We start from the raw sequence: 27,449 nt of genomic DNA, 5'->3' as shown, positions 1-27,449 counted from the left end.
TGAAAATAAAGATATTCTGGGGTCTCTACCGCTTTAGTTATTTCCCGAAATTAGTGCATTATCCAAAAATAAATATATCAGGGCCTTGTGATTTTAAGATATAATATGAAGAATGAATAAGTAAAGTCTACAGAACATTTTAGGGTAGAAGGGTTCCCAATTAAAAAAAAACTGCAAACACAAGGTCCAATGATGATATTGGTATTTCAAACTGCTGGCATATATAAAATTTACAAGGCGGCTGTTTCCACTAAAAGAGGTTGTCAGTTGCTTACATGTTCACTAAAAAACGTCATTTTAATAGGAAGTCGTAGATCAATCATGAATTAAAGTTTAAAAACTTATTTAAAATTCAGGTGTTGGTTTTGTAGGTATAACAAAGTCGTATCTTTACTGCATATAATATAAGCCGTGTCAAAGATCGCATAATAAACCATCTAGGTAAATAAACGGTGCAACAGATGATGCAATAAATCACCCTACCAGGATACAACTATAACATGAGTAAAACGAATCAACACAACAGAATTCGCTAACAAATTGCAATAAATCGTAATAAATTATGTTTCTAAAATTCTAAACTATACAACGTAGCATAGCATAAAGCGATAAATTACTGTAACTAAATTCAAAACAACATACTAGAATTGCAATCTTGAATCACTAAAAACACAATATATCACTACACTATATGATTATATCACCAGACCAGAAAAAGGTCGTGTGCAAAAAATTAAAAAAATCACTGTTTCCGAAAACAACAACATAAAGTAATATCTTTACATCAGAACACACCAGATCAACACTGTTCAATGATTAACCAGAATGTAGGCATAATACATGGACCCAGTCCAGCATATTAATGAACTAGAACACAACAATACAACACAGTGAACTGAATCAGAGTACCGGTAACAATACTACATGGACCCAGTCCAGGATATTAATGAACTAGAATACAACAATACAACACAGTGAACTGAATCAGAGTACCGGTAACAATACTACATGTACATGGACCCAGTCCAGGATATTAATGAACTAGAATACAACAATACAACACAGTGAACTGAATCAGAGTACCGGTAACTATACTACATGGACCCAGTCCAGTATATTAATGAACTAGAATACAACAATACAACACAGTGAACTGAATCAGAGTACCGGTAACAATACTACATGTACATGGACCCAGTCCAGGATATTAATGAACTAGAATACAACAATACAACACAGTGAACTGAATCAGAGTACCGGTAACTATACTACATGGACCCAGTCCAGTATATTAATGAACTAGAACACAACAATACAACACAGTGAACTGAATCAGAGTACCGGTAACAATACTACATGGACCCAGTCCAGGATATTAATGAACTAGAATACAACAATACAACACAGTGAACTGAATCAGAGTACCGGTAACAACAACATATCGAAATAAATACCAGGATAGAACAATATAATGCTATATACCACAGTACCAGGCAAACACACAACACAATGCGAGGAATCAGAAAACTAGAATACAACAATATACCGATAATACAATTTATCGTCATCCACACTATAATACAACACATGGTGCAGAAAACTGGGATATAACAAAATAGTACGATATAAAAACAAACCAGAATACAACAGTATAGTACAATTAATCACCATCCACAATATAACATAACAACAGGGTGGAAAAAATCAAGATATAACACATAGTACGATATAAAAACATTTAACAGAATTGCATGTAGTGCAATTTATCAGAATCCACAAAATAACACAACAACATGATGCAGAAATTTAGAATATCAGAATATAACAAAATAGTACGATATATCAACATACCAGAATACATAACAGTATAGTACAATATATCACCATCTACAATATAACAGAAACTTAGAATACCGGGATATAACAAAATAGTACGATATATCAACATACCAGAATGAATTACAACAAGACGGTACAATGATTCAGGATATCAGAAAACAAAAACAATACAGTGTAATGGATTTAAATACCAGAATACAATACCATATTACAATATATCATCATTCTAGAATACAACACGGTAACACTGCAATGAAACAGAATACCACAATATAACAACATACCCTAGTAAATCAACGTGCATGAATACAACAATAAACTGTAATACACCACGAAACTAGAATAAAACACAATAAAATGTAATAATTCAGAATACAAGAAAATAATAGCAATTTAGTAAACTATATCACCTTAATAAAATACAGCAATATACCGGGTAAATAAATATACCAGCAAACCAAGAATTATTCAGAACAACAATATTGGTCAGGATCTGCATACCAAACATAAAACTGACAAAATGCAATATATTGCTTACTACAAAACAACACAACAACATTGTGCAATATATCACAGAATACAAACACAACATAGAGTATATACTACACAAAAGCAATGAATTACTATTTCTGAAAACAAAACAGCAATAGTAAGCAATATGTCACCACATCAGACAAACCAAACAGGATATTGCTTTTTTGACAAACCACATTAACTGCTGTCTACACATACTGTTCATCTAGTCAGTAGGCATATATAACAGATAACTGACAAACCACAAGAACTATTGTCTACAGATACTGTTCAGGTAGAACTGTTTTTAAGTACGTTCATATAACTGACAAACCACGGGAGCTAATGTCTACAGATACTGTTCAGGTAGTACTGTTTGTCAGTACATACATATAACTTACAAACCACAACAACTAATGTCTACATGTACTATTCGGGTAGAACTTTTTGTCAGTAAGTACATGTAACTGACAAACCACAAGAACTAATGTGTATAGGTACTGTTCAGCTAGACCTGTTTGTCAGTACATACATGCAGTACGTACATATAACTGACAAACCACATCGACTGTTGTCTAAAGATACTGTTTAGGTACTACTGTTTGTCAGTACGTACAGATAACTGACAAACCACAAGAACCATAACTACAGATACTGTTCAGGTAAAACTGTTTGTCAGTACGTACAGATAAATGACAAACCACAAAAACTTATGTCTATAGGTACTGTGCAGGTATTAATGTTTGTCAGTACGTTCATTTAACTGACAAACCACAAGAAATAAAGTCTACAAGTATTGTTTAGGTAGTTTTGTTTGTCAGAAGGTACAGATAACTGACAAACCACAAGAACTGATAAACCACAAGAACTATAACTACAGATACTGTTCAGGAAGAACTGTTTGTCATTACGTACAGATAACTGACAAACCACAAGAACTAAAGTCTGCAAGTATTGTTCAGGTATTACTGTTTTTCAGTACATACATAGAACTGACAAACCACAAGAACTAATGTCTGCAAATACTGTTCAGGTTTAACTGTTTGTCAGTACGTTCATATAACTGACAAATCACAAGAACTAATGTCTACAGATACTGTTCAGGTACTACTGTTTTCCAGTACGTACATGTAACTGACAAATAACAAGACCTAATTTATACAGGTATTGTTCAGGTATTACTGTTTGTCAGTACGTACATATAACTGACAAACCACAAGAACTAATGTCTACAGATACTGTTCAGGTAGCACTGTTTTTCAGTACATACATGCAGTATGTACATATAACTGACAAACCACATTGACTGTTGTCTACATATACTGTTTAGGTAGTACTGTTTGTCAGTACGTACAGATAACTGACAAACCACAAGAACTATAAATACAGATACTGTTCAGGTAGAACTGTTTGTCAGTACGTACAGATAACTAACAAACCACAAGAGCTAAAGTCTACAGGTACTGTTCAGGTTTTACTGTTTGTCAGTACATACAGATAACTGACAAATCACAAGAACTATAAAGGCTACATGTACAGTGCAGATTTTACTGTTTGTCAGTACATACAGATAACTGACAAATCACAAGAACTAAAGTCTACAGGTACAGTTCAGGTAGTACTGTTTGTCAGTAGGTACATATAATTGACAAACCACAAGAACTTATGTCTACAAATACTGTTCAGGTTTTACTGTTTTTCAGTACGTACAGATAACTGACAAACCACAAGAACTTGTGTCTACAAATACTGTTCAGGTTTTACTGTTTTTCAGTACGTACAGATAACTGACAAACCACAAGAACTTATGTCTATAGGTACTGTGCAGGTAATAGTGTTTGGCAGTATAATTGACAAACCACAAGAACTACTGTCTACAGGTACAGTTCAGGTTTTACTGCTTGTCAGTACATACAGATAACTGACAAATCACAAGAACTAAAGTCTTCAGGTATTGTTCAGGTATTACAGTTTGCTCTGTGCAGGTAGTAATGTTTGTCAGTACGTTCATATAACTGACAAATTACAAGAACTAAAGTCTACAGGTATTGTTCAGGTAGTTCTGTTTGTCAGAAGGTACAGAAAACTGACAAACCACAAGAACTGACAGATCACAAGAACTAATATCTACATGTGCTGTTCAGGTAGAACTGTTGTCAATAAGTATTTGTAACTGAGAAACTACAAGAACTAATGTCTATAGGTACTGTGCAGGTAATAATGTTGTCAGTAAGTATATGTAACTGACAAACCACAAGAACTAATGTCTACAGGTACTGTTTAGGAAGTATTGTTTGCCAGTACTTAAAGATAACTGTAAAACCACATGGATTGTTTAGATATGGTGTTTAGTTAGTACTGTTTGTCAGTACTAAATTATAACTGATTTTAAAGGACAACTTTGTATACATCATTTTTTATTCAACAAATCATCATACATAATACACTAAATAGGAAAAAACAAAATTCATGTATATTTCATTTCAGTACACTTTAACCATTAAACTATACATTAAAAAATTACTATCATTAAACATATCAAAGTTACGCATAGATTCTGAAGAAACTTGTTGATTTAGAATAGTAAAAATTTAAGGTTTGATTAACAACTAAACCGAGTTTACTACAATGGTCTCCCACATGTTAAATTTTATCTACATATTCTGGAATAGATGCTAAGCCTTGACTATTACAACTGTGACAATTTCTTTGAATAATTTTCAAATCACGAAATGTTTACAGACAATTCTCAATTCTCACATTCAAAATTCAAATTTCTATTAAAACAAAATATATTGATTTTCCATCACATATACAGAAGAAGCTTAAAACACTAAATTTTAATAACATAAATATTGATGTATAAAACAGGAAAAAGAATAGTGGCTTAAAGAACATGATAAATCACTAATAAATCAAAGTGAGTAAAACAATAAATGTTTATCTACAAAACGTACAATACGAACAACCATTGAAAGATTAATTAAACTACAGAAAAAATTCTATGATATACTAAACAAAGCACAACAAGAAATCAGAAATCTCCAAAACAAGCTATTGAATTTTTTGCACAGAGTTTTACAATGCTCCTCTACACTTTGGACTTCTCCGTCAATTGACTGTTGTTGGATCATTGTTTTTTGATGGACCTTCAAATTCTTCACTACTGGAAATTGACCCTTAATGATTTGTTCCTGGTATTTAAAGTTTCATATCCACAGAAAGTAGTTAGTTCTATTCTAACATCTTGGTATTTATCATCACATTATATCTTTGGGGGAGAAATTGTTGCTGGTGTTATGTCTGCTCTGGCTCACAGCTAGGTTTATAAATTCACAAGGTCTTCTCTTTGTTGGTTCTTACAATATCTCAAAGAAGGATATGACCCCTCAATCTTGACCGCTCCTCAATCCAATAAACTCTTTAATTCAGTTAACTCCTAAGTCTGACCAAATTCTTAATCTGACCGATCCCTCAATCATATCAGCTCCTTGATTAAATCAACATAATAAACCACACAGATGACTGGCTCCTTAATCTGACCGATTCTTGAATCTGTAAACAGTTTTTACTATTTATTTAGCTGCAAATGTCAGGTTGAATCTTCACAGCACACAAAATTGCTTGGAATGAAGGCATTTGTTTACTCACTCTCCCTGCTCTGACTTGAGAATGGGGTCGAAATGCAGGGATCAAATATTTGGGGTAATATTTGATTTTCATTTTAATCTTAGCGATTTTGCAAGTACAAAATAGTTCAATGACAAGCTTTTTGAGCTTGTCATTGAAATATTTGGTACTCCCAAAATACACTGAGATTAAAACTAAAGTTTGACTTTTTGGAGTCTGTTAGATGGTATCACATACAGAGAGACAGTGATAGACATAGAGTCAACAGCAACTGTCATTAATATTGTTCACATCCAATGTCTGTCTTAGGTTGAAGAATCTGTAAAGAAACAAACATCTGAGATGTTAATGACTGATTGGATCAATTCTACAACACATGCACATTTTAGCACAGCAGCAACAAAAGGAGGATGGAATTTGTGGGCTCCCTATGATATAAATGAACATATAGGGATGACAGTAACTAAAAACAATGTAGGTTCATACCAACTCATTACATTTCCAATTAATAATAGATTGTACACAATATTTTGGATTAAAGGTAAGGGATGTTTAACTTGCAGATTACATGAATATGTAATTTCTACTATACAAACTAGATGATACATAGAGATGGTGACAATCTCAATGGGCCTCAATAAAAGTACAGCACATTTAGATGAATGGGACTTTTAAACACTTTTGTTAAGGTCGCTGCATCCTTAACACACCCTTACCAAAATATTGACCTTCTGGCAACACATTCTGGCATTATTGCAGCAATACTGCAGCAACATTCTGGCAATACATTGCGGCAATGTTGCTGCAGTAGCGTTTTTCGTATGCAAATGAGATTGCGGCAATATTGCCAGAAAGATGTTGCCGCAAAAGTTTTGCTGCAACATATTGTTGCGACAACACCTTTCTGGCAATACATTGCGGCAACGTTGCTGCAGTAGCATTTTTCGTATGCAAATGAGATTGCGGCAATATTGCCAGAAAGACGTTGCCGCAAAAGTTTTGCTGCAACATATTGTTGCGACAACACCTTTCTGGCAATACATTGCGGCAATATTGCTGCAGTAGCGTTTTTCGTATGCAAATGAGATTGCGGCAATTTTGCCAGAAAGATGTTGCCGCAACACATTGTTGCGACAACACCTTTCTGGCAATACATTTGCATAAGAAAAATGACATTGCAGAAATATTGGTTCAATGCATTTTCTGTGCTCTGGCATCAATGGTACAATATATTATGCAATATTTATAAATAATAAATGTATACAGTAAAGCAGTCATGTATTAATCTACAACCAAAATGAAAAAAAAATCTTTAATTGCCATTACAGTTTTATTTTTTTAAAGATGCAAAAAGGTTACAACAAGGCTAACATTTCGCATTACATTAAATTTGGACTTTCAAAAATAAAAAATAAAACAGTTTGTGATTACGGTACACAATATTACAGAAGTAAAGAAAATCATTATTCAATGTAACATGCACAAAATAAGTATTGAATTAAAAATATAATGTGTAATACATATGTATTAGAGACCTGAAACTGGAATTTCAACATGCTTATAAAGGACACCAGTTAAAATTAATAATCTTTAAATTTAACACATAAATACAATAAACACATATATGATGAACAAATCATGATGAAACTTGACTAAAAGTACTCGGCCAATCAGTGACAATTTATTGCTGCAGAATAACATGTATTGTAGTTTGATTGACACAACGCGCACAGACCGATTGACACAACGCGCACAGGCGGATATGGACAAAAGTTCACTGTTTACCGTAAGCAAAGCTCAAACCATATAAGTCCTGCACAACCACTTGCTGTATTACGACTGATCAAGGCATTCGTCCTAGGCATTCCAAATGTCCTTTTTTGACAGCTTCGTGGGCATTCTGATTTCACACATAAACAATCACAAAAACAGCTATCAGAATATCACAACAATATCCACATTGGAATTCAGCACTGTTGTGTATATGTTCCTCTCCATAATATTAAACAAATTACGTCATCATTCTTTTTTGGTTGCCAGTTCCACCATTCATTTAATCAGTAAGGTGACAGCTTTTTTCATGGTTTTCTTCTGGTCTGTGTAACCCAGGGCAGACCTACTGGAAAGATAAATGGATTTCATATAAGCACATTGGCAATTGTTTTCAGATTTTAAGCAGTTTCAGGGGGGGGGGGGGGGGTCCAGACCCCCTCCCCCTTCAAATTTTTAAAAATTACATTATAAAATTACCAAAAATATGCCTCAGACCCCCTTCCCCTGGCAAACTCAAATAACAGTCGTCAGTCGACCCCCCCCCCCCGGAATAAAATTCTAGATCCGTGCATGGTTCTTAAACAGTGTTAAACCCATTGGTATAATGGTAGATCGCAGTCTTTCGGTTTATATTCTTATAACAAACATGTTTAAACTGCCATTCAATGAATATATTTTTATTGCTAAACTTACTTTTTCAAAAACGTGTTTATGCAGATGGTGCAGGGGATGTCAAGACTTGATTCGTTCACTCAGATTCGTCCTCAGTTCAGCCGTTGATTTTTTTTTACAGATAAACATTCCATTAACAGTGTATTTTTAACCTTGTTTACAGATAATTCCCGCTTTCATTCATTTCACCATCTCCAATGATCACTGCGATGGCAGGAGGCTCGAAGGCAGACAAACATGGCAGCTTCGAATGTGAAAATTGGCGGCTAGCGATTTGATCGACCAATCAGCGCGCGCGTAACTTAACATTGAAACGAAAGTAAAAGTGGAAACAAACAGTATTAGAAAATTCATAATTCAACATACATCGAGCAGTTTAGATACTCAAATCTAAGTAGACTGATATTTTAACTTAATAAAAAAGAATATACCGTTACAAAAGAACAGACAGGTCGGTATTCACGTAAAACATGAGTGGGGGGGGGGGGGGGTGATTCAAACAGTACATCGTAACCATGCATAACAGTTATATGCCATTGAAGTGAATATCACTTTTAATTGAAACTTTTTAGAATAAGACTTTAATCATAAAATATTTATTAGATTTATTTTTTTCGACTTATTATTATTTTTTGGGGAAAAGCAATTCATGCAATTATAATTGACAGTTTTAGACTTGTGCTGAATGTGTAAAATTTTATAAGTCTAAATTCTGCTAAAGCTTTTGCAAGCTCGGTAAGCATAATAAATCAGAGGAAAAAGAAAAGTTTGTGGTAAACTTCTAGCAAATTTTGAGGTGTTACATGTATAACTGAAATCATATCTAAATAATTGACAATTTTTTAACCCCCCTCCACTGCTCGGCTTCTCCTTAAATTATAATTAAAGCAGAAATCAAATATGATGCCTAGCAGTATTGCCAGATCGAATTATATATATTAATATGTATAAATTAGTTCATGATTTAAATGATCAAATACATGTAGATGTTACCAGAAAATTATTTCTGGCAGTATGATACTGAGTGTAGCCAGAATATTACCAGAAGTTGTTGCAGCTAGTGGCAATATTCTAGGTGCATGTTAATATAATTTTTTACAGAAATAACTCTAATAGTATTGCCAGAATGTTGCCAGAAGTTATTGCCGCTAGCGGCAACACTCCAGTAGTATTGCCAAAATGTTACCAGAAGTTGTTGCAGCTAGCGGCAACATTTCACTAGTCTCAAAATCTGGTTTCTGGTAACAAAAATGTGTTGCTGCAATATTGCCGCAATATTGTGGCATTGTTGCAGCAATAATTTTACTTTGGTAAGGGCAATTACCCTTAAGTTGAAGCATAAACTGGATTAGACAAAAGAAAATGTACACATACAAAGAATTTATATTGAAAACTGTACTGAATTTGCCCTTTGACAAACACTTTTATCTACAAGCACTCTTTGGGTAAGGTATGAACTGGAAGTTGTCAAGGGGAGAAAATAAAATACATGTAAGTGCTGAAAAAGGATTTAACACAGATATCTGCAATGACCTTGACCTCTGACCTAGAAACTTAGAACAAAATCACTGCATATCATTTTCCTACAGTCACTATTTGGATGAAGTATAAGCTAGATTATGTACACAAACACAGTGATGGTAATAATTCCTTGTACTCATACATGTACATTTATAGTAACTATTGTATTTTTGTGTACCCATACATTAGTGACAATTACAAGTTTGTGTACACAAACATTAGTGACAAATACAATTTCGTGTACACATACATTAGTGACAGTTGACTGCTGCTGCTGCCTTCAGTCCAGAGTCTGTACACAAGTCAGGTGGATCCTCACCACTAGGTGTCATTGTGTCTCCGCGCGCCATTAATGGCTGTCAACAGAAAATGTCAACATTCAGGATAAAATAAGCAGCAATATCAATGCAAGGACTGTTATTCTTGTAATTCTGACATGGTAAATATAACATACTAAAAAATACAAATGAATCCATTAAGATAATAATTGTATATACCTGGGAATGATTGGAGTTCGGATGATAATAGTTTTGAAGTTCTTCTGAAACAGAAGGATTACAAGATGTTGAAAGAAATTCAGTTTTGTAGTCAACATTACTGATTTTTTTTAATTCTAAAATATTTTAAAAACTAACATTATGCAAATTACACATTTCTATAACCATGGATTTTACAAAGAGAGAAAGCATTAAGTTTGGGAGCCAACTCTTCAAGCAACAGATCCATACCCTTTGTGAAGATGTTTCCACAGATTTCACAGACTGTTCGGGAAGGGTGGTTTGTGTATGTACAATGGGGGCACCCCCACGCTCCTGGAAGCTGTTCCGGGGAAAGCTGGGCTTTATTGCTCATTTGGGGTCGAGAGAATTCACCCAATCCATCTAATCAGCAAACAATAACAAATTAGCCATGCACTAAGAACAAAGATTTTCAACTGTATTTTGCCCTAAAAAGTTAGTTCTCTACATCTTTAAAGCTTTGAAGAATTGTATTATTTGTATTCTGTTAATGTTCTTACTGTGAGCGTATCCAGTCTGGAACATGTATGGGGGTACTGGCTTTGCCATTGGGTCTGTCTCGGGCTGGGCTCTGTAGGGTGTCCCATATTCTGGGGCTGGTGGTCGATTCATCATCTGGTAATATTGCTGCTGAGCATTGCGATCCTTTTCATGCTGAAGCTAAGAATGGTACCATATAAAAAAAATCTTGGCTCGTATTTTATTTTATCAAAACATCTACATGTTAATCTGATCAATAGCAGTAAAACTTATCTACCTCTTTCTTCAATCTTTGGTTCTCTTTTGTCAACTGTGTATTTTCAGTCATGTAGTGATTCAATTGATTCAATTTCTTATCTGCACTGCGAATCTGCAAGATAAATCACAAAGTTTAGTTCTCAGTCAGACCATGTTCTGTCTCAAGGGCAGTGTGAATGTCAAACACTGCAGTAACCATGGCAATGAAATGAAGCCTCACATGTCTCTCAGCCTGTTTTAACTGATCCTGGAAAGTGCGAGCTTTTCTCTGCTCAGTCTCCAATTCTTTACGGAGATCGTCTTTAGCTGATTGAGCAGAAGCACGGTCACTTCTCTCTCGATCAAAGTCTTCTTTAAAAACTGTTAACTATCAGAAGAGAAAACATGAGGTAATTGAACCATCTGTAAAGGTACACAACTCATTCATTTAGGAACTTTATGAATACTGCTCCTACTTGTTCTCTTAGGACTGCATTTTCTTGCTGTAGATCCTCATTACTGTGATTTCCTGTCAGGTCCATCATACCAATTCCATTTCCTGTCCTCTAAATAACACAAAAAATATCCATATTAATATCTTTCCACTGAGAAGGGTGACCAAACTGTATGATCAGGGAATAGGACTCACCCTTAGTGCTGTGACTTCTGCTTCCAATGTGTTTTTGTCTCGATTCAGTAGGCTTATAATGTCTGTCTTCTCATGAACCTCAGCCTCCAGAGCTGCCATTTTCAAGATCAGCCTGTCTAGCTTTTGTTGAACTTCTTCCCTTTGTGCCTTCAAAGATAATTCAAGGTTTCAAAACTATTTGCTTTTTTAATACAAAATTTTCAACGACCAAAAAATTTATTAGCAGTATAAATTTTACCTCTGCCTCTGTTGTTCTTTCTTTGGCGTTAAGCAGGATCTTGTCAAACTCTTCTTGCCTCTTCAGGTCCTGAGTCTTGAAGTTAGAGATTTCTGACCTTAGTTTGTCATTTTCTGCTTTTAGCTTCTCCTTATCTCTTGTCCACTGACTGAAATAGTCCCGCCATTTCTGTGTTTCCCTCTGTAACTATAAAACCATGCAAATTAAGTTTTTCATACTCTCTAAATATAAACCAGATGAATTCTTTAAAGAGATAAATAGTTACTTACTTTTTCAAGTTCTTGCTCCTTTCCAACCATGAGTCCATTTTCCATTTTCTATTCAATTTGTAATACAAAATAAACTATGCAAGTTAAATATGTACAAACACATGTATCAAAGGCATTATCAAAAGCACAGTAAAATATTAGACAACATAGTTATATTAACTTTTGCTTCAGTAATGATTACTTCCAATGTGTTAATCTAGCAGATGTTTGTGCTGTACCTGTCTGCCTGTCTGTCTGTGCTGTTCCCAGTCCAACACCTGGGTCTGGGAGGACATGGAGGACCCCATACTGACGTTGTTCACCTGGTGTTCCAACACCTGAATCTTATGTAGTAAACTCTGTCTGTCAGACCTGTACAAAAGAGAGAGCATTCAAATGATGCTTAAGGACAAACACATTGCTGGTATATCTAAAGTTTGTCAAAGATTCAAAATGAGCAGTGATATTATCTTTGTTTAATTTGTACATTTGATCTCAATCTTACTTTAGATTATCAACCTCTTCTTTCAAAGCTAAATTGCAAGTCTGAAAATTAGAGAGAAAACATCAGATGAATGGACAAATGTACATGTCTAACGAAACATATTCTCTTCATTCAATAGAGGATTCATATACAGCATTTAACCAATAGTATTCTTTGCTGCATTTTATATCTGTTTTATTGGATTATAGATAAAAATTGACAGTATGATATGGATATGCTCTCAGACCTTGTACTTTTGGGTTTCCTCTTCCTGTTTTTCTATTTCTGGAACGAGCTCTTCCAGAAATTTCCTCATTCTCTCTGCAGGGCCGTCTGTTGTCAAGTCCATGGTAACTGCTACTTGGCTTACTTTAATGCTCAAAATAATTTCCTCATCTTTGTGATCTTCGTTTGGCTGCAATTAAATGCACCATTTAAAATTTATAATTCTGCAATCTTGAAATAGGACAAACATATTTTTCTTTCTTTACAAAAGAGTAGAAAATAAAAACTTTTTTCACATAAAATTTAAAATTTATATCCATTTATAAAATGAATCCTGCACTGGTTCTTCATCAATTCTACAGATAACTTACAACAGCCTCAGCTATCAGTGGATCAAACAGTTCTTCTTGAGGGCTACTTATGACGTGATTCGACTCCGACACTGACGGAAACTCCATTAGGTTTAGGCTGTTGCCAGAACTATAATTCACCTTGGTTGAAAGCTGTCGGTTTAGGTTGGAAGAGGAGTTGGGTTGGCCATTCATGTGCTCTAAGAATGAAACAGAAGGAGAAGGGTCTATTCTCTCAAAACTAGTCGAGCTGGATTCTGAGTTTACAGTGCTCCTACTCTTTCTTGTTGGGTTCTCATAACTTAGTGATTCTTGGGTTGGCATTTTGTCGTTCTCCGAGAGTTGCGTCCATTCACCATCACATTTACCTGGAGAGGAGTTAGAGGCAGGTACAGAGTTGTGGATGTAACTCGGAAACTGCTCTGTGGGTTGTTGGTTTGGAGGTTTGTTAATGCTAGTGAGAGGATCAGAGGTTTTATCCTTGACAGGCAGAGTCTGCTTCTTCTGTAAACACAAAACATCTTTCAAATATAACTTTCAGGAACAGTTATCTTGTTTTTTCAAAGATGAATTTTAAGTTCTTTTTAAAAGGTTAAGATAATTATTTTACTCATAACACAGCTATTACTGACAGTAGATGTAACTGATTAAATAACTTGACACTAGGTTCTTGTACTTGACATGTTCAGTAAGCTTAATCTGTTCACCTCTTGTTCCTGGTTCATTCTGTTATTCTGGGACTGGCTGGTGGTTTGCAATTTTTCTAATGTTTTCTTGAGAGCTAAATTTTCCTCTTGAAGTGCTTTACACTCGTCTTTTTTCTCTAAAAACAAATTTCCTGAAACAACAACCAAAATATACCACTCAATGCTTTAGTTTTAGCATCAATCAATATTAGTTTAAAATAAATCATCTTATATCAACAGAAAATTATTTTTATTAAAATCCCTCATTTAATACTTCTTACTTTTTACATAAACCATTTAAAGAACAATGCTTAAAATTGGGTTTTAACTTTTTTCCCTTAACTGTAAATACATTACCAAAACTCTTTTGGAGTTTGTGTTCTCAAATTATTCCCCAATGAACTGCATGTGTAAATATACATGAGTTTCCTTTTTCCACACTGATTACTTTCAATAATTAATAGTCTAAACAATACATGTGGAATACACAATAGCCATGGAAAAGACTACATGTACATTGTTTAAAACAATAAGGGACCAGTGTCTGACTGCTACTCCCATTTTAACCTCCCTTTCTTTAACCATTAATTTTATTGGTTACAAAAATCTCTGAGATCTAGATGGGCAGAACTCTTAAACACAGGGAGTACCCAGTAACATTTGTAACAATAGATATATTTGCCTAAAGTGCATTCAATAATCAAAATATTTAGAACATTAAAGATGAAATTGAAATAACAACCTGAAGTAATGTCCTTGAATTAGATTGGAAGAAATTTTAAACAAGGGGACTGACCATGTTGTCACATTTGTATTAGAAAAAATATGTACCTGCCTATCATGCATCAGAAATCCGCCATTTACAGATTTAAACATTAAAAGATGAAATTAAAATGACAACCTAAAGTTAAGTATCCTCGAATTTTTCCTCGTAGAAGTTCGTTCTCTTCTTGTAGTTCCTGAAGTTTGTGGGCATCACTAGTGCAGATTGGCAAAGAAGTTTGGGTGGCATGGTGGTACATTTTCAGTGGTAAAATTCCCCGTCGAAAGCATACTGTTTGTTACAGAATTTCTAATATCATTCTGTAAATAAAGAGTGTGTGAACGTTTAACCACAAGAATTGTCTTGAATAATTTAATGCTATTTACATAATCATCGTCATTAACAGGTCATACATAAAACACCGCTAGGCATACTGACACATATGAATACAATTATGAATGAAAATTCAAATATATGTCAAATTAACATCTGACAGACTTGCTTTAGAGTTACAAAATAAAATACACTGATCCCAAAAATTACTGGCAGTTATAAGATGTTTTTTTATAGACAAAATTACATTATATACTTTTATATTCACAACTTTCGCAAAATAAGGTATAAAAATACTTTGCGGAGATTGGTATTTCCGGGGGTGGGACAAAATTCCCACTTTGATTAAAGCCAACACTACTTCATCATGTGTTTTTATATGAATCATCGAGTTCAATTTGGTATAGTGCGATTGTTACCTATCACCTAACGAATCACCAAAAATAATAGATCCATTTCTGAAAAGTAGAGTATCATTGTGTTACAGGATTCCAAATTACATGCAAAACTCTGTAACAACAATGAAACATATGTTTGAAATCCAAGAGTAGCGTTTCACTGAAAATGAAAATAGACTCGACAATGTAGAGAACACAATGAGACGGTATCCATGTTGATATTATGTTTACTTTACAGAAAACAAAAACAAGTCAAATATGTTACTTACTTTGGGGTATTTTTTTCAAGCTAGGAATGTAAACAGAATTAACAGGTCGTAATTTTACGGTTTTCCTTTCAAAATTTTATTGGACAAGCGATTCATTTCCTTGAGCGACGTAATCAAAATGTACGAAAACGAAAATAGTTTTAAAATTCTTCACAGAAAGTGAAGATAGAATAGACGATTAAAATGCGATATAATATACCTTAAATGTATTCCTTATCATGTTTACTTACTTATGATATCCACACATGGCGCAAGAACCGTTACTTGGTACAACCTTTGATATTGCGGAACTGAAGGGAATTCCCCTATGTTTCCAAAAATAGATTGATGCAAATTAGGTATATCGACATCTCTTGACTTGACGGATGGTTTCAAAGTTTCATGACGTGGAAAAATAATAATCTTAATTACCTAATTAAAGGATACTGTTTATAGCTTCAGTTAATACGCACACGTGAAAGTATAGTATCTGAGTATATTTAAATTAATATTTCACTTAAATTAAACATTTTTTCCATGGCTTTATCAGTGTTTATCACGAAAAGATAACAAAGGACACTTTTAGACTTTTTTTTATGTCAACCCTCCATAATACTGAAATACATTTCATTTCAAACAAACCTAGCTATCTGATGTTCCACCTCTATATCATGAAATTTCTATAGATCTATGGAGCTTTATCCTTTAAATCATTTCACATAAAAAAAATCTATGTACTTACTTTATTTGTATACTGTACATTTGACTTGCGCCACATGTGGTTTTTATCAAATAATTGATTTGAATTGATTACAGCTGTATAAAACAACCTTGAATGTTTTTGATTTCAAATGAAGAAAAAAAAAATAACGTGTATTACAAATAGCTGGGTTTTTTAAAATTAAAATCATGACAAAGAAAAGATCAACGAATAAATAAATCGACAGATTTAGGCCCATATATTTCTACCCAGTATCTGAAGTTCATGATGGACTGCAGATTTGTATTTTATAGGTTATAACAGGGGGCTCACGGGCAACAAAGCTCACATGATTCAAAGATCTCTGGGTGTTGTCTTTTTTTTTTGGGGGGGGGGGGGTTGCTTTTATTTTAATCCGGCCATGACTCTAAGCACAGAAGCATGAGACTGCATTCTTTAAAGAAGAGAATCGATAAATAAATGCATATGAGGATGATTGTACCAAGATAAAACAAATTTAGATTCAGATTAAAACCAGCCCCCCCCCCCCCCCCCCCATGTAATCATCATTAGGGTTCCCAGGCATGCAGTCGATAAGAAGGGAAGAGATCTGCATGTTTTTCCATATTCGGAAAATGGGGGGTTTTGATCAATCAAGGATATGCAATAAAGTTAATGAAAAAAATATAACTTTATGCGTTTATAACAGTATCATAAATTACAAAAATTATATCATTGTAGTTCTTGAGAAGTAAATTAAAAAAAGGAAAGAAATCTTATTCTAGTAGAACTTTGCAGCTCTCATAGAGCCCGATTAGATATATTAGTCGAAGATAACGGTTAAGAATCTACACTATATCAGTATGCTAGTACATTGATAAAATAAATGGTAGCATTGTAGATCTTTAGAAGAGAATTTAAACTATATTTTATATATAATAATATTCCTACAAAATTTGCACTACTTCAAGCTCATATTGTTTGGGAGGGGTGGAGGCGCCATTTAAACGACTTGGAACATACAAATGTTCACTATATGCTGAATATATTAGCATTTCTAGTTGTTGCAGAGATTCTTGAGAAAAACCAACCCTATTTACGTTGTTTTTTTTTTATCATTTATTTTTTAGAAAGGCGTGTTCCGTTATTTTATCAGTTAGCATCACCTTCAACCAATGTTCTTTGTGCCAAGATAGGTAGAATCGGGCTCAGGAAATCCAGAGATGAAGTCGTGTTAACAGTTAACAGGCGGACGTACGGACGATGGAAGATGTGTGATACCGAAGGCGATACGGAAACAAGTGAGATGGCTATAGATTGTGTGGTCATCTTTGATTTGCAAACAAAGGGTGAACAGAAAAACTCAATTAGCCTCTCTGGTGAACGAAATTTAAGAAGCCGCATAAACACATTCAGTTTTTTTTACCTATATAATAAGAATTGCGTCCTTCCTGTTGGGAACTGTTGTGATTGTGGGACGCCTCAAGTTTCTGAATGGCTAACTATATGAAAAATAAGCAGCTTGCTATTGGGTATATTTGGCAATTGTTGTGTATTACCTACAAAAATAACCCCACAGCAGTGTCAGTTTGGCGATCCGTGAACAGCTAACACTACCAATTAAGATGAATTAAAACGACTCTGAAGTATAATTTTTTTAAGAAGTATAGTTCGGGGTTTTTTTGTAACAATTTTCCGCAGAATTTATACTTAGGTCACCAGGTCTTGCACTATAGTGTTTTTCCTATAAGGATCAATGGTCTGATTTGGAGTAACAAGGCAATGAAGTAAAGAGTGAAGTGCCCATGCCATATGATGTATAATGGAAACACAAATGGTCATCAACTTTTTAAAATGACATCTTCACAACAGTAAATTGATAAAAAGAAGACAAAGAATGCAAATGAAAACAACCCTTACCAAAAATAAAATGTCCTTTTGTAAACAGAACCATATGACTGCCGGTAGTTTAAATATTTGAGAAATATATTTTCCTGTTTATTTCATATTCTCTTCTGGCATAGGACTCACATGCAGAGATTACACTCGAACAAAATGATCTAAAAATATCTACATGATGAAAATATCATATTCGCGATCGAAAAAATATTTCGCGAGGTTTGTACGGTTTCTTAGATACCCGAAAGCATAGTAAATTAAGGATTTTTGAGATACTACAAAACATAGTGAATTAACACTTTTATAGAGACTCCAAAGCAAAATGGATTGACAAAAACCAACTGTATGAAAAAGAGGAAGGGGCACCTTCATACGTAAAACTTTATAGCAAACCCACACATGGATAATTACTTTATCAGCATGCGCCTAGTGACTTACTACGTTTTTGGAATTATTCCTCCGAACTTAAATGAATTCCGTGTGAAGTTTAGACTGGTCGTGCTTAAATAAAACACTTCTCTAACTTCCGGGTTGAGTCCTCTCCTTAATGCGATACAAATTACTATCAAACTTCCTCGTTGATCGAATTGTTTACATTTAAGGACACGGGCCAAATCGCACTTAAGTCTAAGTATTAAATTAATAAAAGAAGTCGCAGTTTAATTTGATTGGAGCAAAACATAAGCGCTTTCTGCAAGGGACAATTGCAAGTTACAATTTTTATGACTGTTCCTTAAACTGCTCTATGATATAATACAGACTCTCTCCATTTACATGTCATATTTTTACAGCATTTTGATATTACATTGTCCACATTGTCATTTTTATGGGATTACATCCGTTTAAGCTCACCTTCAGGAGCCGAATTTGTCCGGCGTCCGTCTGCATGTTCGATCACTTTTTTATTACATTGTGTTTCTTCTTCTTCAGAACAAGTGCGCTCAAACTTTGTGAAAATCATCATTCACGTTTGTTTGAATTAGGTTTTAACATCAAATGCGTAAACTAGAATTGGACATTGGACACCCCACTGACAACACACAATTTTGGCCCTTTGCGTTTCATTACTTTTTTGTTACTGGTACTGCCATAATGACAAAATGAGATTTTATCAGAATGAAAGAAATCTATTCCAGGGGTATTAATATCACTGCAAGATAACAACAGCTTAACTAATCTCTTTGTTTATTAGCAGTGGAACCAAAACCATTACAATTATAAATAAACATTCTGACATCAGACAATGAAACAGAATCATGCCTCCATTATCATTCTACCTGGAAGAAAACCGAAGCCTAAGCATGGCAACCAAGAGTTAATGTTATAAGCCTCTGGAATCATCTACTATATTCATAAAATGTACATTCACAACATATTGCACAATGTTATCTATATTTTTGGTACGTGGTACAACAGCCACAGTATTTGGGGGGGGGGGGGGAAGGGGGGGGATTGTTCACTTCTTTTTGGGTGACCCGAGGTTGATGAAGACCTGGTGCTGGAGTGAGGCGATCTGTGGCTCCTGGTTTTCACTGGGGAGAGCTATGGCTGTGTTCCTGTACTCATGCTTCAACAAGAAGGACAACTACAAATAGAACCACATAAATATCTGTTCATCAACATCACTACCTGTGCTTGCAAGTATTATAGGTTTTGACATGTGGTAAAATTTAAAACACTCAGCAAACTAGGAGTCAGAAGTCGTTCAACAGGTGCCAAATGTACATACAAAACTCACAAGTATTTTCTTATGCTTCATTGCACTGAATCAATTTGAAGTGTTACCTTGACATCTTCATCTGGATTTTGAGGTTTAACCTTCATAAAAAATCCCACTTTGTTGGACTTTCTGTAAGCTATGACACTGGAACAGAAACAAATAAGTCACTTAAAACTCTGTAGTTACTGGTATTTACTACGGTGCATTACAATGATCCATACAGATAATACTATGATCACAGGACTAAACACTGGCTCCTTTCTGACCTTGGGTCATCCTTAAAGGCTTCGTGACCTTGACTTCCATCATCATACAAAGCAGCGTCATCTCTCTGGGCGACAACAATGGGATGCTTTGGTAACTCCACCTATTGTAGAAAAATATGGGTTTGGCATGAAATCTTTGAAAGGAAATGGCTGATAGATTTATTCCAAAGATTCCCCCTATTATCTTACCTTAGCATTGCTGAAGTTGTCTTCCTTGGGGTCCGGCTGTAGGAAGGAGATACTACAGTTGTAAGCACTGGGGTTGGTCAGTGTCAGGACTACCTTACACTCCTGAACAAACATTGAAACTTTCATGACCTTGTTATCATTAATAATATTAGAAAATCACATGTACCGTACATTTACATTTTGAACCTTGAATAAATACTCTTTTCAAATAACATTTTTTATTGAGGATGTTTTTGGGCTATTGGAACACCCATACAGCAGAATATAAAACATTCCACAATGGGAAGAAAAAAACTCAAGTCAACTAAAAAGGAACTTCACCAGTATTTATTTTATTACCTTCTTTAAAATCAGCTCTGGTAGTGAGAAGATCTTTATTTCAGGAATGTGGTGCCTGATAAAGGAAATCATTCTGTATTATTTTGGTTCTTTTGAAACATTAGTGATTAGTGACAGTGGACAATTCTATATACACTGTTTTGGCATTAAATACCGAAACTTCTAAATACACTGTGGTGGCATTAAATACAAAAACTTACAAGGCAATAAGTTGAATCTTGAACTTGATGGAGATTGGGTTGAACTCTGGTTTGCTCAGATTGTGCTCACATTCCTATGAAATAAAATGAAGATAATATTACATGTATCAATAAAGATTGCTACAATGATGCCCTTTACATATTCTGTTAACAGGAAATAATAAAGCATAACATATCTCACTAGCTTTTTATCAGGAAACAGTGAAACAATCTGGTTGCGCAAATTCTCTGTTTCTTGAAGGTTGAGGTGGAGAATAAGGCAAAGACCTCCAGACTTCAACAGAAATGTTTTAGCTGAGAAACTTGTGTACACAGCTTACCTTGCACCTTAGGGATCTTCTGATAAGCAGGTGCTTGTGTAAAGGATAGAGGGCACTGCTCTCACCGGGCTGAAAGTCGGCAGAGGCGTGTCTCTGACTAATGGTGCTCACTGAAAAAAAAACATCACCTCTATATCCTTCACAAACACTTAATCACTTGGATTAAAGCATAAAGTACAAAGATCAATTAGTTCTTACTTACTCTTATCTAGCTGGATTGGCTCGGTAAATATGCTTTCTGGGAGGGGATCAAATTTTTTGACAGTTTCTGATGGCTTAACCATAGAAAAGCTTACTTCCTCATTTTCCTTAATGCTAAAAAAACAATTTAACATTGTTGTAAATTAAGAAATAGTCAATTTTACACTAATAATCATAGAAGCTCTGTTATATGATTTTTTAGATAGAGGTACAAACCTGAGATTTGCTAGATTGCCTTGTTTTCTCTTGGCAGCGACAGAGACCATTCCATATTTATCCATACCAGCCTGCATATATACATTATTACATATTATGATAAAATACTGTACATTTCTGCTCTATCATAGGGGCATTATTTGTTTTTAAATGCCTCTATAATTGTATTGTATCCATTTATTTTATGACTTCAATTTCTTTAATTTCTGTCACAAATTGCACTTAATAACCATACAAAATAAAAGAATAAATAACTTGCATGTCTACTTGGATGAATAGACTTTCATTAAGCTTTTAGACTGGGTGGGATTAATAATTTAAGTAATCTACATGTAGATTATGATTGTACAATGCAATATCTACGTACAGCATAACTTAGGTAGCTCCTTCTTCTGACATATTTCTTCCTCTCTTTCTCTGCCTTTTCCTTTTGTGCAATTTTTTCATAGGTTTCAAGCAAGGAAAAAATCTAAAATGAAAATGCTCTTAATGACTTATTTGAAATGGCATAAAATTTTCTGACAAGATCTGTGAGCTTTTATAGGTGATAGGTAAACACTGTTACACTTTAAGGTGATAGACAACTCTGTTACACTTTGCAGGTGATAGACAGGTAACCACTGTTACACTTTACAGTTGATAGACAGGTAAACACTGTTACACTCTACAGGTATTAGACAGGTAAACACTGTTACACTGAAAAGGTGATACACAGGTAAAAACAGTTACACTTTACAGGTGATACACAGGTAAACATTGTTACAGTTTACGGGTATTAGACAGGTAAACACTGTTACACTGTACAGGTGATACACAGGTAAACATTGTTACAGTTTACGGGTATTAGACAGGTAAACACTGTTACACTTTACAAGTGATACACAGGTAAACACTGTTACACTTTACAGGTATTAGACAGGTTAACACTGTTATACTTTACAGGTGATACACAGGTAAAAACAGTTACACTTTACAGGTATTAGACAGGTAAACACTGTTACACTCACCTGCTTTGTGTCCTTGTTCTCCAAGTCTTCCCATCCTCCACTGGCTGTAAAAGAGTACCAGATCTTACGGTTACTTTTTTCAGTTTAAGTGATACATCTGTTCTTTGATGAGGTTTTTATTTGTAGACATCCAGTCATATACCATATTCACTGACATTAACATTACTTTCCTCCATCAAAGATATTCAATATGCAATACATGCATTGTTGATTTATTTTTTGTTGTTGTAGATGTGGGGAGCCTGATTCACTAACCTACTGGTTTGTCCTGGATTCCGACGTCTCTGGTTGTCCACCGACAGAACCCACACACCATGTAGTACATCTTCTTGGGCGTGGTCTTGTTGGGGTCCTCTGGGTCAGGAACACTGGTGCTAGTGGCACGAGTTGTCAGGGTGTGGCCACAACTGGGACAGTCAAAGCAATTGCTGCATCTAATGTAGAAATCAAACAAATCAATAAGAATTCACCAAAATAAAATGCACCTTTTAAAGAATATAGATGGGATACCCTTTTTGTGAGTAAAAAGTACCTGTTTTTCTTCAGCTTAGCCTCAGCAGATGGCATATTTTCCAAGCAGTTTGGACAGTAAGGGGTGTCAACCTGCAACAAAATCACATGAATTAATCAAGAATCCAAAACCTAATGAGAAAATATATATAAAAAGTAGACAATTGTGAATCTTTGTTCCCAATTATTAATGAATCCTGCAGTTTGCTTTGAATGCAATCTTATCACATACCTGTCAAAGAAGAACAAATGAAATTGCTAAAAGTTTTCTTCCTTGAATGCCATCTCTTTCAAATGGGAGAAATTTGCAACCAATAAAAACAGATTTCAAATGAAAATTTAAAATGGTAAAAAACCCTAACTTTTTTCCATTTGGAAGTTCTTGGAACACCTCGCCTATTTTTCAACATTATCATCTAGGTTTTTTGTGTCCTTTACAATGCAAAATTTAGAGAGTTGTTCAAGTTAGAATCGCTGAATTCAATGAAAAACTGATAAAGCCATACATAGAAACATATACCGGGTACAGACTTTATAATTCAAGAGTTTTTTACTTGGCAAAGTAATTATTTTTTTTCAGATTTCAATTGAATGTATCATGAATTCCAAATTAATGTACAAATTTTCAGTTAAAAAAGTTGTAGACATTTCCTATTGCTAAACTGTATTTTTTTTTTTTTTGGTTAAAAACTTGTATTAGAATGCACTGTAAAATTGGTCAAATGTGCTTCATAAAATCTTTTGACAGACTTTATATGGAAATCAGTAAAGAATATGATGTTTGATTAGGGATGTTTGATTAAGGAGCAGTTGACGCTATAATTGTTCTGAAAGTGTACGTGTGTAAGCTCCTACAGCATGAAAAAAATACCGGTATTTGAAACATAATAATATTTTAGTTTAATTCAATTGTAAACATATTGATTATAAGATATGCAAATTTCATTGGCCAGAAATTAGTCCTGACTTTTACTCCTTTTCATTTGTAACCAGTAACAAGGCACTGCATGTTTCTGGTGACAAAAATAAGATAACCTATGACAAAACTGATTATTTTCTTTCCGCTGGATGGTTTAATTTCATCCAGTAACAATGGTTACAGCTATATTCTATTGGTGACAAAAGGTAACAGAGGTGACAAGCCTTTTTCTGTTTAGCTGGGGTTCTTATTTTATTTGGTTACAATGGTAACAGCTATAATCTATTGGTGACAAGAGGTAACATAGGTGAAAGCCTTTCTCTGTTTAGCAGAGGGTCTTATTTTATTTGGTTACAATGGTTACAGCTATATTCTCTTGGTAACATAGGGTAACAGTCATTTTCATGATTTACAAGGTTTTTTTTTTTATTTGGTTACATTGGTTACAATGGTTACCCTAACCCTAAACTAACCCTAACCCAAACCCAAACCTAACCCTATTTTGTAACCAATGTTACCAATAACCACTGTAACCTGTCACAAATACATCAAAGTTTGAAAATTATTCATAATAAAGCATTGTTACCAATGTAACCAATGTTACTAGTTACAAATAGAAAGGGGTAAAAATCAGGACCAATTTCTTGCCATATATGCAGACTAGCAAATTTAGAAACAAAAATTAACATTGAATAAAAAACATTAAATATTGGAGAAACCTTAAAATTAACCTTAAGAATCAGAAAATTCTGTATCTAGACCTGACATGGGTATGCTTTATTTATCCTTAGGGTTGCACCGTCAACAATGTAATCTACCTGCTGATGTAGAAAAATATGTGATATGTGGAAATCAATTAGTCATCCCAGTGATCTTGTCCAGACGTCTGGAATAAATTTACAACCATAGTTTAAAATTACCTCATGCTGCACACAGTCTCCGCATCTAAGTTTTAAACAATGCCGACAAAGGTAGAGACGACATATCGGATGTCTTTTCCCACAAGAACAGAGATATTTAACAATATTCACGTCTACAAATGTAGACATTTTTTTCAGTCGATTCAAGCGCCGAATTGACAATGATTTTTCATTTCTTGTTTCTTTTTTACTTTCAGTTTCGTTTTACCTTTTCCCGATTTATGTCAAAATCTAGAACAAAATTCAGAAGAACATGCTGAAATACTGTCAATATATTGTCATTGGTCATCAGTATTTAGAACATAAGAAAAGAGAAAACGACTTCTATAGACTGGTGAACTAAAGTCTAAACAACTTGTCGCCAATAATGTCACAGCCATCAATATTTCTCTCACACGGAGGAGGGCCATCTTATTATATTTCAGTAGAAGACACGACTTCGAGATTTTCTGCTTTGAAAGGTCTGGACAAAGATTCGAAAGCAGCACAATTCTTAAGAAATTTGACAAAAAGCCAGCAAATCCAACGCCCGGATTGTTTATTAGTACTAAGTGCTCACTGGGAAGAGAGTGTTTGTACCGTCAACTCTGGCAGTCATCATACTATCCTATATGACTATGGGGGATTCCCTCCAGAAACCTACAAGATAAAGTGGCCGGTACGTGGAGCTCCAGACATTGCACGGAGAGTAAAAAAATACCTGGAAGATGCTGGAATTTCGTGTTCCGAGGAATCTAAAAGGGGACTCGATCATGGAGTTTTTGTTCCACTGAAATTGGTGTATCCTGAAGCAGACATTCCAGGTACAGGGTATTTTGCTTGCAAAATTATGTTAACTAAGAAACATACTATATAAATGTGGGATTTTAGTAACTATAGCTTTTTCTGGAAACATTTGATGACTGATAATTAAGACATATATGATCTATTGTTTATATCTTTTCAGTTGTGCAGGTTTCTTTGTTAAAAAGTATGAGAATGGAAGACCATTTAAAGATAGCAGAGGCACTTTCACCTTTAAGACAAAACAATGTTCTAATCATAGGAAGTGGTTTTGCTACACACTCCATTGGACAAAGTAGCATACCAGCACAGTGGGCAAAGGATTTCAAAGTGTGGCTAAATGATGTTTTAACCAACAAAAGTTATTCCCCTGTAGAAAGGAAGGCAAGGTTGCTGGACTTCAAGTCTCTCCCAGACTTTACAAAGGCACATCCTACCATGGACCACTTCCTTCCTCTCGCCATGACTTGTGCAGCAGCTGAGTATGGTCCAGGGAAACTTATCTACTCAGAATTTGTCAGATCCTTACTCAATGAACATTACATGTTCTGAGAATCACCATGAATACTTACTGCCATATCAAATCATAAACATCATATTAGTCCATTGTCTCTAAGTAAGTTTTGCCTAGCAAGGAGTTTTTTTAGTTGATTGAAATGTATTCCCCTATTCAGTCATCTAAAGCTTTCCAAATTTGGAAATTTTTAACAATATTTTCTTTTCTATGTACATGTAGAAACATGTAGAATACAGAAGCATCTCTGAACGTGCATTTTATCATATTGTTTGATCAGCATTAGAATACAGAACTGCTTATTTTGAAATAATTTCTGTTATATATGGAACATCTTATTTTCCTCCGATGCAAGTTGTTCTTATACAAAACACAAAAAATTACATGAATATGTACTAACACTTTTGCATCATTTTTAGTCAATGTACATCTGTTAAAGCATCTTTATTTTTTAATTACAAATGTTTTTTTTTTTTGCTTGAGCTGATTATGACATTAAAATCCTAGAATATCAAGGAATTTGGTCATTCTCTTTTTGTGAGATGCATCAGTTTTAATTATGGTATACTGCCACTTATACTGATGGGATTCATGTATTATACTCTGTCCCAAGATATCCTTGACTCACATTTTGCTTAATAACTCGATATTCATATATACCTCAGAGTTCAAATGATGTTTATTCAAAGGTATGAACATTTTTCAAAATTTTTCCATTGAAACGCTACATTTAGCTTATCAGGTTTAAATACACAGCTAAAAAATGTTATGTCTATGGGGATTTTATATTGCAGCAGACCCAGATAACGTTGAAAAATTGCACGAGATAATCCGAGTGACTTCTGAATGAAGAAAAGATGTAAACATTCTCCATTATAATTCTCCATAAGAAATCTGTTTTTGTTCCTGTAAACTTTTCCAAGTGAAAAATGAAAATGTGT

At 34.4% G+C, this 27,449-nt stretch overlaps 3 protein-coding genes across 8 annotated transcripts; 1 reads left to right on the top strand and 2 right to left on the bottom strand.

Annotated features, from left to right (window-relative positions):
* Positions 1-5,069: 5,069 nt before the first annotated feature.
* Positions 5,070-18,998, bottom strand: LOC105325576 (TNFAIP3-interacting protein 1). 6 transcript variants are annotated; one of them, XM_011425205.4, is made up of 19 exons: positions 18,843-18,860; positions 16,057-16,131; positions 14,965-15,146; positions 14,085-14,215; positions 13,399-13,881; positions 13,050-13,217; positions 12,824-12,864; positions 12,558-12,690; positions 12,340-12,387; positions 12,071-12,256; positions 11,833-11,979; positions 11,660-11,749; positions 11,425-11,571; positions 11,224-11,316; positions 10,967-11,126; positions 10,677-10,829; positions 10,446-10,489; positions 10,199-10,304; positions 5,070-6,301 (listed from the first exon to the last, which is right to left on the bottom strand). In XM_011425205.4, exons 3-18 carry the CDS (start codon positions 15,083-15,085, stop codon positions 10,200-10,202), a joined length of 2,250 nt encoding a protein of 749 aa, XP_011423507.3. In that variant the 5' UTR covers positions 15,086-15,146; positions 16,057-16,131; positions 18,843-18,860; the 3' UTR covers positions 5,070-6,301; position 10,199. The 6 variants fall into 6 exon arrangements, with proteins under 6 accessions (XP_011423507.3, XP_011423506.3, XP_011423508.3 ...); XM_011425204.4 differs by lacking the exon at positions 16,057-16,131 and having other exon boundaries at positions 18,843-18,998; XM_011425206.3 differs by lacking the exons at positions 16,057-16,131; positions 18,843-18,860 and adding an exon at positions 17,932-18,010.
* Positions 18,999-19,572: 574 nt separating this feature from the next.
* Positions 19,573-25,375, bottom strand: LOC105325574 (dynactin subunit 4). Its single transcript, XM_011425202.4, has 14 exons — positions 25,212-25,375; positions 23,395-23,465; positions 23,118-23,296; positions 22,863-22,906; positions 22,223-22,324; positions 21,856-21,926; positions 21,641-21,753; positions 21,439-21,548; positions 21,119-21,192; positions 20,919-20,973; positions 20,580-20,681; positions 20,391-20,491; positions 20,190-20,268; positions 19,573-19,989 (listed from the first exon to the last, which is right to left on the bottom strand). Exons 1-14 carry the CDS (start codon positions 25,338-25,340, stop codon positions 19,861-19,863), a joined length of 1,359 nt encoding a protein of 452 aa, XP_011423504.3. The 5' UTR covers positions 25,341-25,375; the 3' UTR covers positions 19,573-19,860.
* A 36-nt stretch (positions 25,376-25,411) lies between these two features.
* LOC105325573 (uncharacterized) lies at positions 25,412-27,023 on the top strand. Its single transcript, XM_011425201.4, has 2 exons — positions 25,412-26,014; positions 26,158-27,023. Exons 1-2 carry the CDS (start codon positions 25,579-25,581, stop codon positions 26,544-26,546), a joined length of 825 nt encoding a protein of 274 aa, XP_011423503.3. The 5' UTR covers positions 25,412-25,578; the 3' UTR covers positions 26,547-27,023.
* The last annotated feature ends 426 nt before the right edge of the window (positions 27,024-27,449 follow it).

This window comes from Magallana gigas, chromosome 7 (genome assembly GCF_963853765.1).
Source record: "Magallana gigas chromosome 7, xbMagGiga1.1, whole genome shotgun sequence".
Taxonomy (NCBI): domain Eukaryota; kingdom Metazoa; phylum Mollusca; class Bivalvia; order Ostreida; family Ostreidae; genus Magallana; species Magallana gigas.
The sequence above is the reverse complement of the archived record's forward strand: the minus strand, read 5'-3'. Positions and strand labels throughout refer to the sequence as shown.